Source organism: Cervus canadensis, chromosome 23 (assembly GCF_019320065.1).
Source record: "Cervus canadensis isolate Bull #8, Minnesota chromosome 23, ASM1932006v1, whole genome shotgun sequence".
In the NCBI taxonomy this organism is placed as follows: domain Eukaryota; kingdom Metazoa; phylum Chordata; class Mammalia; order Artiodactyla; family Cervidae; genus Cervus; species Cervus canadensis.
The window spans coordinates 45365116-45377252 of record NC_057408.1 but is presented as its reverse complement, the minus strand read 5'-3'; the positions used below and the strand labels follow the sequence as shown (position 1 = coordinate 45377252).

The 12137-nt window shown below is 37.5% G+C and overlaps 1 protein-coding gene across 2 annotated transcripts in view; it reads left to right on the top strand.

Annotated features, from left to right (window-relative positions):
• The window catches only part of TAF4B (TATA-box binding protein associated factor 4b), an 89541-nt gene extending 80563 nt beyond the window's left edge, over positions 1-8978 (top strand). For both annotated transcript variants that reach the window (XM_043444278.1, XM_043444279.1), the window contains one exon: positions 7121-8978. In XM_043444278.1, the coding sequence (XP_043300213.1) occupies positions 7121-7288 (168 nt within the window). In that variant the 3' untranslated portion in view covers positions 7289-8978. The remainder of the gene's footprint in view (positions 1-7120) is intronic.
• Positions 8979-12137: the final 3159 nt, after the last annotated feature.

The window sequence follows — 12137 nt, the reverse complement described above, 5'->3', positions numbered from 1 at the left end:
TTATTTTTTTTTTAATGGTTGCTATACAGATCTGTCTAAAGGTACAGTATGTATTGTTAACTGCTTACACAATTTTGAATTAATGCCACTTCACATACCATGTAAAAACCTTTTAACTGTAGAATTCCATTATATAAATCCCTCCCATCCTTTGTGTTATTTGTCTTCACCTGTTTCACTTCTGCATGTTTTAACTTCCATAGTACATTGTTATTACTTGGTCATATGTCTCTTAAAGAACTTATGAAAATAAAAACAGCTTTTTAACATTTATCATTTCTAGTGCTCTTTCATTTTCCCTGTAAATTCATATTTCTTTCTAGTATCATTTTCCATCAGTCTATATGCAATTCGTCAACTCTAGAATTGCCAGAGTTTCAGTTAAACAAAGCTGCTATTAATACATTTAAATATACTGGTAAACCTACCTTTGCTCGTGAGGCACAGCAATCCTTACAGATACTGTAGCTTTTTTTTTTTAAACATTTACAATCCTGAAAGGATAAAATTAAAGCTGGCTCTGAAAGAAAAATCTTTTACTGGCAATCCTTTAAAGAAATTCTTATAGAATAATAGATAAAACTTGTTTCTAGACATAGTTTACTTGAGTTTTTGGAGGACTTTGTAAGTGTCTTAATTAAAGGTTAAAGAAAATAACCAGAGTATGAAGAGGACACAGGCTTATCAGCTTGCAGTAAGTTACTGCTTTTCAGAATTGACATTTATTTGGTTACTTGGTGTTCTTGTGTGTTGTATTACTTGGTGGGTTGAAGACTTGCTGACTGTTTGGAGAAAGTGACAGAAAATAGCCTTTTGAGTAAATACCATCTGGTGGCAGCTTGGTGGGGATGAATAATGTAGAAGAACAAGTCATCAAAAGACTTTACCTTTCAGCTCTTCTCCCAGATTATTTGGCTTAAAGGTAAGAATAGCAGCAGGATCTTGATTTAAAAGCCCGTAGTATGGCTCATTTTCACTGTTTTGGTCATTCACATAACTGATATTATTGAGTCATACTTTGTGCAGAAGTGTACAACATGTAGATTGGATAGCAGTAAGTGCCATATATATAAAATATTCACAAGTCTAAAATCCTTCCTTTCCAGTGAGTGGGCAAGTTATTAGAGAAGTAGTTGTGTTGCATTAAATACATGTGATGGTAAAGTAGAGAGCACTGAAGTCCACGGGAGATGCCCCTCATCTCAGCCAGGGCTAAGTGTGTTTGTGACATTGGAAAAACACGTTACCTGAGTTGAGTATTGAAGAACTTAGTCAGGTGCTGTGATTGAAGGATAGGACAGAGATTGGAGAAGGAATCCCAGGAGGAGAGAAGTAACTCTCTCGAACAAACTGGAAAACATATTCTATGGCATGATCAATAATTTGAGTAGTAAGAAGGAAATGAGAGATGAAAATGTGGAGAGAAGCTTTGGCGTGCTCATGGTTGACTGTGTCATGGTTAGATACTTGGACTTGGTCCTGGAGAAGATTTTTAGCCACTGGAGCATTTTAAATAGGAAAATGGTATTACCAGATTACTTATTTGAGAAAGATCATTCTCACTGCAGTGTGAACACTATTGATACTGAAAACAGGAAGATTTCTTAGAAGGCTGATGAAGTAATCTCAGGCATGGAGGTGAAAATGTAGAAAGATGTGGATTATTTGGAAACTATTAAGGAGGTAGAACTAATAAGAAATGATAGTTGGGATATGGAAAGTAGGTTTGAGGGTGACACCCAGTTTTCTGGCTTAGGCATTGGAGGTGAATGGTTTTACCATTCCTTTAAGTGAGAAAGAGAAGAGGAAAACAGGAGAAGTAATGACTTAGAGCTGTCTTCCCCAGCCTCTGGTAAAGAATCCACCTGCCAATGCAGGAAACACAGGTTTGATCCCTGGGTTGGGAATATCCCCTCGAGAAGGAAATGGCAAACATACTCAAGTATTCTTGCCTGGGAAATCCCACGACAGAGGAGCCTAGCGGGCTACTCGCAAGAGTCTGACACAACTGAGTGACTAAACAACAACAAAAATGACTTGCCGCATTCTTTATTAGGGAGTTGAACAATGAGGTCTAGAATTTAAGAAGGTGTTCTTTCGGAGATAAAGATGAGAGTGGTCATTAGCACAGGACATCCAGTATTGTCTTTATAGCTCTCATAATTGCACAACTAGAAGTAGAATTCAGCTTTACCAGCTGAGCCACAGTGGAAGCCCAGAATTAGGATTCAGAACCCAGGATTACGTGTCACATCAGTCCATTTAGACATATAACTTCTGTAAAAGACTGCTGAAACACAGAAATTTAGAGGTGACAAAATTCGAGGGTGGAAATTAACATGCAGAGTTGTCTGTGTTCTGAAATAAAGGTGATAGAGGTGAAGGATCTATTACCTCAAGAGTTCTGCTTGTTGACCAGCAGAGGGCAGGCAACAACACGGCTCAGTATCCATAATTTCTGCTCTGTGTTGCCCCTCAGGCCTGGAAGTTCAGGCCTTCTAGAGGTAAAAATGTCCAACTTTTGTTCCTAGTTAACTGTTAAGATTCAAGGACACGTTTGTGTTTTGCTTGGTCTTACGATTCAGAGACTGGAGTGGAAGGAATGGACATTGGTTCATGGCGATGGTGCTGATGAGCCTGGTTGGTTCTGTAAGGCAGCACTGCCACTCTTCCACTATTTGATTTGAGGAGCTTGTGAAAACCTTCCTATCACAGTTGGGGTGGCAGGACAAATTATCAGTATTTCTTTAACCAGGACTTACTTACAAGAATAGGATTTAGGCGGGAACATTTAATTAGATTTAACTAGGGGATGCAAGAAAGATCTTGGAACTAGGGTTATACTATTTCCGATTTACAAACCTTCAATGCCTCCCAGCTGACAAATGACATTTATAGAGAATATACTGTATGCCAGGTATTGTTCCTATTTAATCCTTAGGCCAATCTCAGTTACTATTCCTGTTTTGCAGATTAGGAAACTAAAGCACAGAGAAGTTAAGTAATTTTTCTGAGGTTACTATGGAGGAGACAACCTATATGCACCACCATTCAATCCCCCTGTGTATTTTAATTTTTTAATTTATTTATTTATTAAACTAGTTTATTTTTGACGGTGCTGAGTCTTCGTTGCTGCATGTAGGCTTTCTCTAGTGGTGAGCAGGGGCTACTCTCTCACTGCAGGGCCCGGGCTTCTCATTGCAGTGGCTTCTCTGGCTGCAGAGCATGGACCCTAGGGATGAATGGGCTCAGTAGTTGTGGCATGTAGATTTAGTTGCTCCACAGCATGTGGAATCTTCCTAGACCAGGGATCAAAACCATGTCGCCTGCATTGGGAGATTGATTCTTAACCACTAGACCACCTGGGAAGTCCCCCAGATAACTTTTGAATTTAATTAGTACATGGGCTAGCATGAATTCGCTAGAATAGCAGTAACATAATTTAAGAAAACATAGGTAGAGACGCTTATAAAAGTTTTACCTCACAGCATCTACCTGCTGTATTGAGAAATATGGATAATTGGTTATTTTTAATTACTTACTGATAACTGACAGTGTTCAAGTGTTCCTTATTAGATCAAAAAAGTTCCTCTAAAAATATGAAGCTTTGATTACTGATATAATTGAACAACTTAATGAAAGGCTAACTTAATTGACCTGGCAGTTTTAGAGAATGCTTACATTTAGGTTTGGTTATGCTTCTGAAAACATCTGTTGTACACTTAGTAAGTGAATTATTTCTTTCATCTTCATTGAATTTCATCTTCTATTTTATCCTCTTTTCATCTAAATGAAGAATACAAATTAAGGAGTATGTTCATATAGAAAGTCAATTGGGAAAACCTTCTGTTTCAGAAACAAATAGTACATTGTCCCAAGAGGTTTTTATTTTCCTTCTTACAACTTCTCATCTCCTAACTACATTTGTGTTCTTTGGCATTGACTGAATAGCATAACCAGAAATCAGTCCTAGACAACTTTGGGCAAAAAGACTTGGTGAGAAAGAAGAAAATGAAAACTGATGGTGAGGGCAGATTTTGAGTTTTTATAGCTCTGGGTTCCACCCTCCTTACCGTGGATAATTAAGAGGTAGCTGACTGTTCTGGCCAGGTCAGTGGGAAGCTGACAAGTCAGACTGTGGATTTTCCCACATCATCAGCCTAGGAATAAAATTGCTATATACTTGTATCTAAGTTCAAGAAAGACTGACTTTCCAAGCCAGCCACTGGTTTGGGAGAAGAGAATGCTGTCACCTTCATAGAGTTGTGAATTATAAAAGACATTTCTGTTGGGTTACTGCATGTCCCTTGGGGTTTGTTTCATTTATAACATTGCCTCAGGCCTTTCGCGGCATCCTGTTGGAATGACCTCCTTTTCAACCCTGTGCTGGCAGCTGCAATGTGGCTCTTTCCCGGGGATCCTTCAGGCTGCTCACGTGACCAGCATGAACTGCGACCCCTTTGTTCCTTACCCAGATGATCAGTTTTCCTTCATTTTTTTTTCTATTTAATAACTTTGCCTTATTTTCTGTCCTCTTTTTCCTCTTCACTTCCCTTTTTATTTCCTACATACACAAGACTTTGGGTGGCAATTTAAATTTTTTTTATTGAAGTATAACATCAATGCAGAAAAGTACACAGATCATAAGTTAGCTCACTAAATTTTCATAGCATGAACATACCCATGCAGACAGTCCTCAGGTCAAGGAAGAGAACAGCACCAGAATCCCAGCAAACCTCTCCTGTCCCCTTTTCTGGTTACCATTCTTCTCCCTTAAAGAGAATCCTTATCCTGACTTCTACAGCTTTGCCTGTTATTAAATCTAGAAATGGAATCAAACCATGTGTATTCCTTTCATTGATCATTTTTGTGACTTGTCCACATTACTCTTTATTCCTGCTATGTAGTATTCCATTTGTGTGCATAGTCCACAGTTTATTCTGTTCTTTGTGGGCGTTTGGATTGTTTCTAGTTTAGGGCCATTATGAATAGTACTGCAGACATTCTCATACATGTCTTTTATCAAAAGACATGACATATTTCTGGATATTTACATAGAAATGAAATTGCCAAGGCCTAGTGTATCCATCTAACCATTTAATTTAAGATTCATGTCAAACACTGCATGGGTGATTTTTGGTGAATTCTTGGTAGGAAACATTTGTAAACATATAGATTCAGCTTCAGCAAGTCTAATCTTTGGCTATGAAAAATGCCTTTAGTTAAATGTGTGGTAGTTTTAAACAGATGACTCCTTTATACAACAAAATTGCCGCTCAGTCATGTGTTTCATTAACTTTCTTCCTAATGTGTCCTTTTATCCAGCATTTCAAAGCTGAGTTGGTGGGCCCATTCTGTAAAAATCTTATGTATTTTGACAGTAATAATTTACAAGAGTTAAGATTTCATGTTTGTTACACGGCCTTTAAGTAACAGTGCAGGGGAGAGTGATGTACTGGTGCTTGACTGTCATGCTCAGTCAGAGCTACAGAGGCTGGCACTTGTATTTGTATAAATTTGTACCAAGACACCTGCAAAGGTGATGAAAGACAGGCTCTACACCAGACGGTCTCCAGGAGAAGTAACCAGGCAATTGCGTAGCCGAGGGTAGTCTTCTTGTTCTTTTTTTAAAATCAGGACTTTATAAAACTTGTTTCATGGATGCTTCTGAATAAGTTTAACCTAATGATTATAGAAATGTGATTGTGATATCATATGCCTTCAAAAGGGAATAACATCTTTGAAGGAAAGTTTATTTGTGAAATAAAATGTTCCCAGTCATTCTCTGAACATGTATGGGGTTAAGTTGACTTGCTTTGACCATAGTGTTTTGGAGACCTTCAAGAGAATTTCCTTACCTTCCATCAAAATAAAACAAAGCAAAAAAAAAAAGAAAGAAAGAGGGAGTAATTAAAATTTGATGGTTATAAAAATATAGTAATGGAACCATCAGATTCACTTCCCATGTTAGGTAGATAGCTTTCCTTTAGAAGAAAGTCTTTTGAGTAGGGAAAGGAGGATTGCCATTCCAGTTGAGATGGTTTTGAAACAAAGTATAGTAAAAATAAATAAATAAAAGAATGAGAGAATAAAGGATTCATTTCTGCCAAATTATTCTATGTCTGAGTATTCTGTATTATTATTTCTTCCAGTCTTTTTTTTAATAGTGATGTATAGACATACTGATAAGAGAATTTAATATCTTAATATAGAAATATTGGGTTTCATTCTATTTTGAATGACATTTAGAACTCACACTGAATTGTTCAATTGAGAAAGTATTGCTGATAATCTGTGTTGTCCTGTGTACTTGGCTAAGCCCTAGATGACATAGAAATGATAGTCCCTGTCCTCAGAAAGCTTACAATCTAGTGGGTATGGCATGTACAAATTACAGTGTAAAGCAATGGCCACAGTGAGAATTCTTGAAGGAAAGGAGAAGGCAAGTAGACCCATTTGAAATGAGTCTTAAAGGATAAGTCGTTTGGCCTGGAATGGCCTCTTGCTGATCTTGGCAGTGAGAAGTAAGGCTAAAGGGAAGCAGGTAATGAGTTTGTACCTGATATGGTATCCCAGGTGACACAATGGTAAAGAATCTACCTGCCAAGGCAAGAGATGCAGGTTCAATCACTGATCTGGGAAGATCCCCTGGAGAAGGAATTGGCAACCCACTCCAATATTCTTGCCTGGGAAATCCCATGGACAGAAGAGCCTGGGAGACGACAGTCCATGAGGTCGCAGAATTGGACACGATTAAGTGACTAAGCAGCAACACAACACAGAACAGACCAAGAGCATTCACTTTAGATGAAGTTAAAAATTGAGTCTTTGCTCAGTGTTGCTGTCTGGCCTTAAACAGGTTGTGTCAACCTGTCCCAGCTCAGGTTCCTCATTTACTTAGTGGGGACAGCGCCCATGTCACTTGCCACAGCGTTGTAGGAAAGATGAGATCCTGTGCAGAAGTGTAGCTGCACTGCTGGAGGACCGGGTCGAGCTCCATCGTGATGTGACCTCCAGCACCTAACTCAGGAGCCAGAGGAGAGCAGGCTCTTGCTGAACTGACAGATTCTCTTTGAAAGATGGCTTACTTTATACTTGCTTCTCCCTTTATTTTGTTTAGGGTTTAAAAGACAACCTGTTTGCCTCTGGGACATCCAGTCTGACAGCCAGCAAGCAGCTGGTTCGTCCAAGAATCACGAGAATCTGCCTCAGGGACCTGATCTTCTGTATGGAGCAGGAGAGGGATATGAAGTATTCCCGAGCTCTATACCTGGCCCTCCTGAAGTGACCACAGCCCTGGCATCCAGACCCTTGCTACTTACTGCCAAAGAAGACGTCAAGAGCGTTGTTGTGCAGTCCTGACATTTCGTTTCTAGAAAATAATCACCAGTAGGGGAGACCATTGTTTACAGTTATAAACTTTTACTAAATCGTGCTTATATATCCCATGAGGTTCTTAATGACTAGGATTCAGCTTTGTCTCCTGAAAATTGGTTGTGACATACGGTTTCCACCGTAGTAGGCCTCTGCCTTCGTACATGTTTAATTACAGCAAGGCTCTGTTTGTTCCTGCCTGCTTCACTTGTTAACAGGTAAGGTGTCTCTCCCTGTTACATCCTGCACTGAGAGGCAGGGGGACAAGAGGGGGAGTCTTTACTTACCAGGAAACTATGTATTTCATCCTACATGGAACCTGACTCAAAGCATTAGGTTTTCTGAGCTGGAATCAGAAGTTGCTAAGCTAACTGTGACAGTCACCTTCTGTGGTTGAAGGTGACAAGCCACAGGGAAAGATGCCATGGTGGTGACTTAGGTCAGCTGAGACCCATTGATGTCAATACATTGACAAATGGTGATAGTTTGTGCCCGAGGTTCCCTGGTTCACGTCACTACGTGCTGCTTCTGATACCAAGGGGACATCCTTGTCAGGGAAGGATGCTATACATTGAAGCTGCTGGTATACCTCATTGAAAAATGGAAAAGAAGTGAGTATACAAAGGAATGATGGGGTACTGCCTCCAAATTGATGGAGGGAAAATGAAAATGGACTCGTAACAAGAAATATGCTTTATACACCTAAGAGGAGGCAGATCTAATTAGAACTCCAAAGCAGCCAGTACATATTTTGTTGACAGGGAAAAAAAAAAAAAAATCGCAGCCCAACCAAAAAGGAAAATGTGTCAAACATTTTCAAATTACAGTATTTCAAAAGAAAGAAGTTATTCTTTGTTTTGTGTATTGCTTTAAATCTCAAGAAGGATAGTTTTATAAACTCTTTTAGCCTAAGTTTTAAGCATCTTGTTGCATTTAAAAAAAGTCCTAATTGATGATTAGAAATTTTTAACAATGGATTCCATTTTGGGTTCTGTACACAAAAGGTAATGTCAGCATCTTACTCTTGAACATCTTGGCTCTGCATATATATTATGAGAAGCATGTTACATGTATACTCCTCTGAAGAGGAGGCTGACATTTTTCAAAGCAAACCCTCTAATTTTTTTTAAAATTCGACTTTTGTGGCATGTAGCTGGTGAAAAATAATAACTGTAGTTAGAATCACATACAGAAAAAGTGAGTAAATCCTCCAAAGAAGGTTTTTTAAAAAGGGGTTGGGGGAGGAAACTGTGCTTCTTAGAAAAAGAATTCAGGGGAGAGAAAAAAAAACCTCAAGTATGTTATTCTTCATCCTGTTCTTCCCTTTGGGACTGTTATGGCCATATTCTGACTGTAGTAAGTTTTAAATTGGCCACATTTTCTGTTTCAGCAAGTTATTATGTAAAAATGCTATAAATTATGTATATGTTAAAAAAAGTCCTGTAAGAAGAGATCTATACCTAAAGTTGTTTTTGTATATTGAAAACAAGCTTAGCTTTATTTTTTGGTAAAGTGCAGCACACTCCCATATTTGTGTATAATCTTCTTGATCAGATGTTTAAAATTATTGCAAATACTTCATTAAAATAATTATTTTATTATAAGAATAACGTTGCATAATCACTGACTTGGGCAACATCTCTGGAAGTCCGCCCATGAAGCTGGGGGCTGGGCAGTGAATCTTTCTTGGCTCGGATTGTTACTCTGGAGAATGAGCATTCTAGAACCTCACTTCATATCCAAGCTCCTGTATCACTTTCTTTGACATAGTTGTAAATTTGCATGGTATTTGACTCACAGTGAAAGCTACGCATATTCATTACAAAAGCTTTTCTTGGCCCATCAAAGTTTTCTTACAAAGGTATTCCTTTTTCCAAATTTAAATTTATTACACATTTTAAACTTTGGGTCATGGAGTAGATCTTACACACAAAAAGACACACACAGTGGGCCCAAGGTATTCCTCCACTCACTTTGCAGAATGGTGTCCCGGGGCCAATTTGATCTCTTAAGTGAATTCTCTGTGACTCACATGTTGCTGCCAATATTTTAATTCCCAAAAGTATATTTCCAGTTCTTTTTAAAAATTAGATGATCTGGAGTCGTTAGTTGTACCCGTTTGTGTGACGACCTTCTGGAGTCAAACCACTGGCTGTCTAGATGTGAGGGGATTGCACAAGTTTGCAATCCCTTGCCTGATCCCTTTAAGCACTGATGTTGGAGGCTCTCTGCCTTCAAAATATATTTACTTTGTGGGATGAAAACTAAAAGAGCAAAGTGCCAGAAATTCTCCATCTATTTACTGTTTTTTAGCAACTTTATTGAGACATGTTTTACATATAAAATTCACCATTTTATTCGTTTAATTTTAATATGACTAATGGACCTTTTAAATTATTTCTTCGCGGATATCTGTAAGATTCTTCTCTTTAAAAAAGTGAATTTAACTTTCTTTCAAAGCCTATATTTGTCTTTTTCTTTTTTTGTTTGAATTGAATGAAAGTTTCAATTCTATAGTGCTTTATTGTTTCACAGTTTTCAGAAGTTTCACATATATGATTTCAAGTAATCCTATAGTAACCCTTTTTTCCCTACCCCTTTATTGCCCCCTTCCCTCTCTCCACTGGTAACCTCTAGTTTGTTCTCTATATCTATGAGGCTGCTTATTTTTTGTTTTTATTCACTAGTTAGATTTCCATTGGTAAGTAATATCATATGGTATTTGTCTTTCTCTGACTTATTTCACTTAGCTTAATGCCCTCCCATCCATGTTACTGCAAATGCAAATTTTCGTTCTTTTTATGGCTAAGTAGTATTCCATTGTGTGTATACATATGTGTGTGTACACACACACACACACACACACACACCACATCTCCATTCATCTATTGATGAACATTTTGGTTCCCTCCATACGGAGTTGGTGATGGACAGGGAGGCCTGGCGTGCTGCGATTCATGGGGTCATAAAGAGTCGGACACAACTGAGCCACTGAACTGAACTGAACTGATACCTTGGCAATTGTAAATAATGCTGCTTTGAACATTGGGGTGCATGTATCTTTTTAAATTAGCATTTTGTTTTTTTGGCTCTATACCCAGGAGTGGGATTGCAGGGTCATATGGTAGCTCTGGTTTTAGCTTTTTGAGAAACCTTCATTTTTCCACAGTGGCTGCACCAATTTCCATTCCCACCAACAGTGTATGAGGGTTCCCTTTTCTCCATATCCTCACCAACATTTATTACTTGTGGGTTGGTTGGTTGGTGGTTTTTTGGGGTGATACCCATTCTGACAGGTGTGAAGTGATATCTCATGGTGGTTTTAGTTTGCATTTCCCTGATAACTAGTGATGTTAAGCATATTTTCATATGCCTGTTGGCCATCTGCATTTCTTCTTTGGAAAAATGTTCTTCTGCCCATTTTTTAATTGGGTTTTTTGTTGTTTCTGTTGTTTTTTGATGTTGAGTTATATGAGTTGTTCATATATGTTGGATATTAATCCCTTATTGGTCATATCATTTGCAAGTATTTTCTCCCATTCAGCAGGTTGTCCTTTTATTTTATTGATGATTTCCTTTGCTGGGCAAAATCTTTTAAATTTAATTAGGTTCCATTTGGTTTTTTTTTTTGCTTTTGTTTCCTTTGCTTTAGTAGATGGATCCAAAAAATATTGCTGCAATTTATGTCAGAGGGTACTCTGCCTGTGTTTTCCTCTACGAGTTTTATATATTCAGTCTTATATTTAGGTCTTTAATCCATTTTGAAGTTTATCTTTGTAAATGGTATTAGAGAATTTCTAATTTCATTCTTTTACAAGTAGCTGTCTGGTTTTCCCAACACCATTTATTAAAGAGATGGTCTTTTCTCCATTGTATATTCTTGCTGCCTTTTTCATAAGTTAATTGACCATCGCGTGTGTGTTCATTTCCTGTTCTGTTGATCTGTGTGTCGGTTTTTGTGCCAGTACCATACTGTCTTGATTACTGCAGCTTTGTAGTATGGTCTGAAGTCAAGGAGTATGATTCCTCCAGCTCTTGTTATTTTTTTCTCAAGATTGTTGTAGCTATTTGGGATTTTTTGTGTTCCCTTACAAATTTTAAAATTATTTGCAGTTGTGAAAAATGCCATAGGTATTTTGATAGGGATTGCATTGAATCTGTAGATTCAGTGCCTTGAATAGTATGGTCATTTTAACAATATTAATTCTTTCAATTCAAGAACATAGTATATCTTTCCATTTGTTGGTGTCATCTTCAGTTTCTTTCATCAGTGTCTTATAGTTTCCCAAGTACAGGTCTTTTACCTTCTTAGGTAGGTTTATTCTTAGGTGTTTTATTGTTTTTTATACAGTGTTCAGTGGGCTTGTTCCTTAATTTCTGATAGTTCATTGTTAGTGTATAGAAATGCAACAGATTTCTATATATTAATTTTGCATCCTGCAAATTTATCAAATTCATTGGTGAGCTCTAGTTTTCTGATAGCATCTTTTTTGTAATATATCATCTGCAAACAGTGACAGTTTTACTTCTTCCTTTTTAGTCTAGATTCTTTTTATTTCTTTTTCTTTTATGATTCTGTGGCTAGAATTTCCAAAATTATGTTGAATAAAAATTAAAGCCTGTATTTCTTGAAATCTGCTTTGAGGTAAATTTTGTTTCATTAGAATTTTGGCCAAACTTTATTTAGAATTAAAACCATTTATACTAGTTATGTCATAGTTGCAGTAAAAAAAAAACAACAACCAAAAAAAAAAACCCACAAG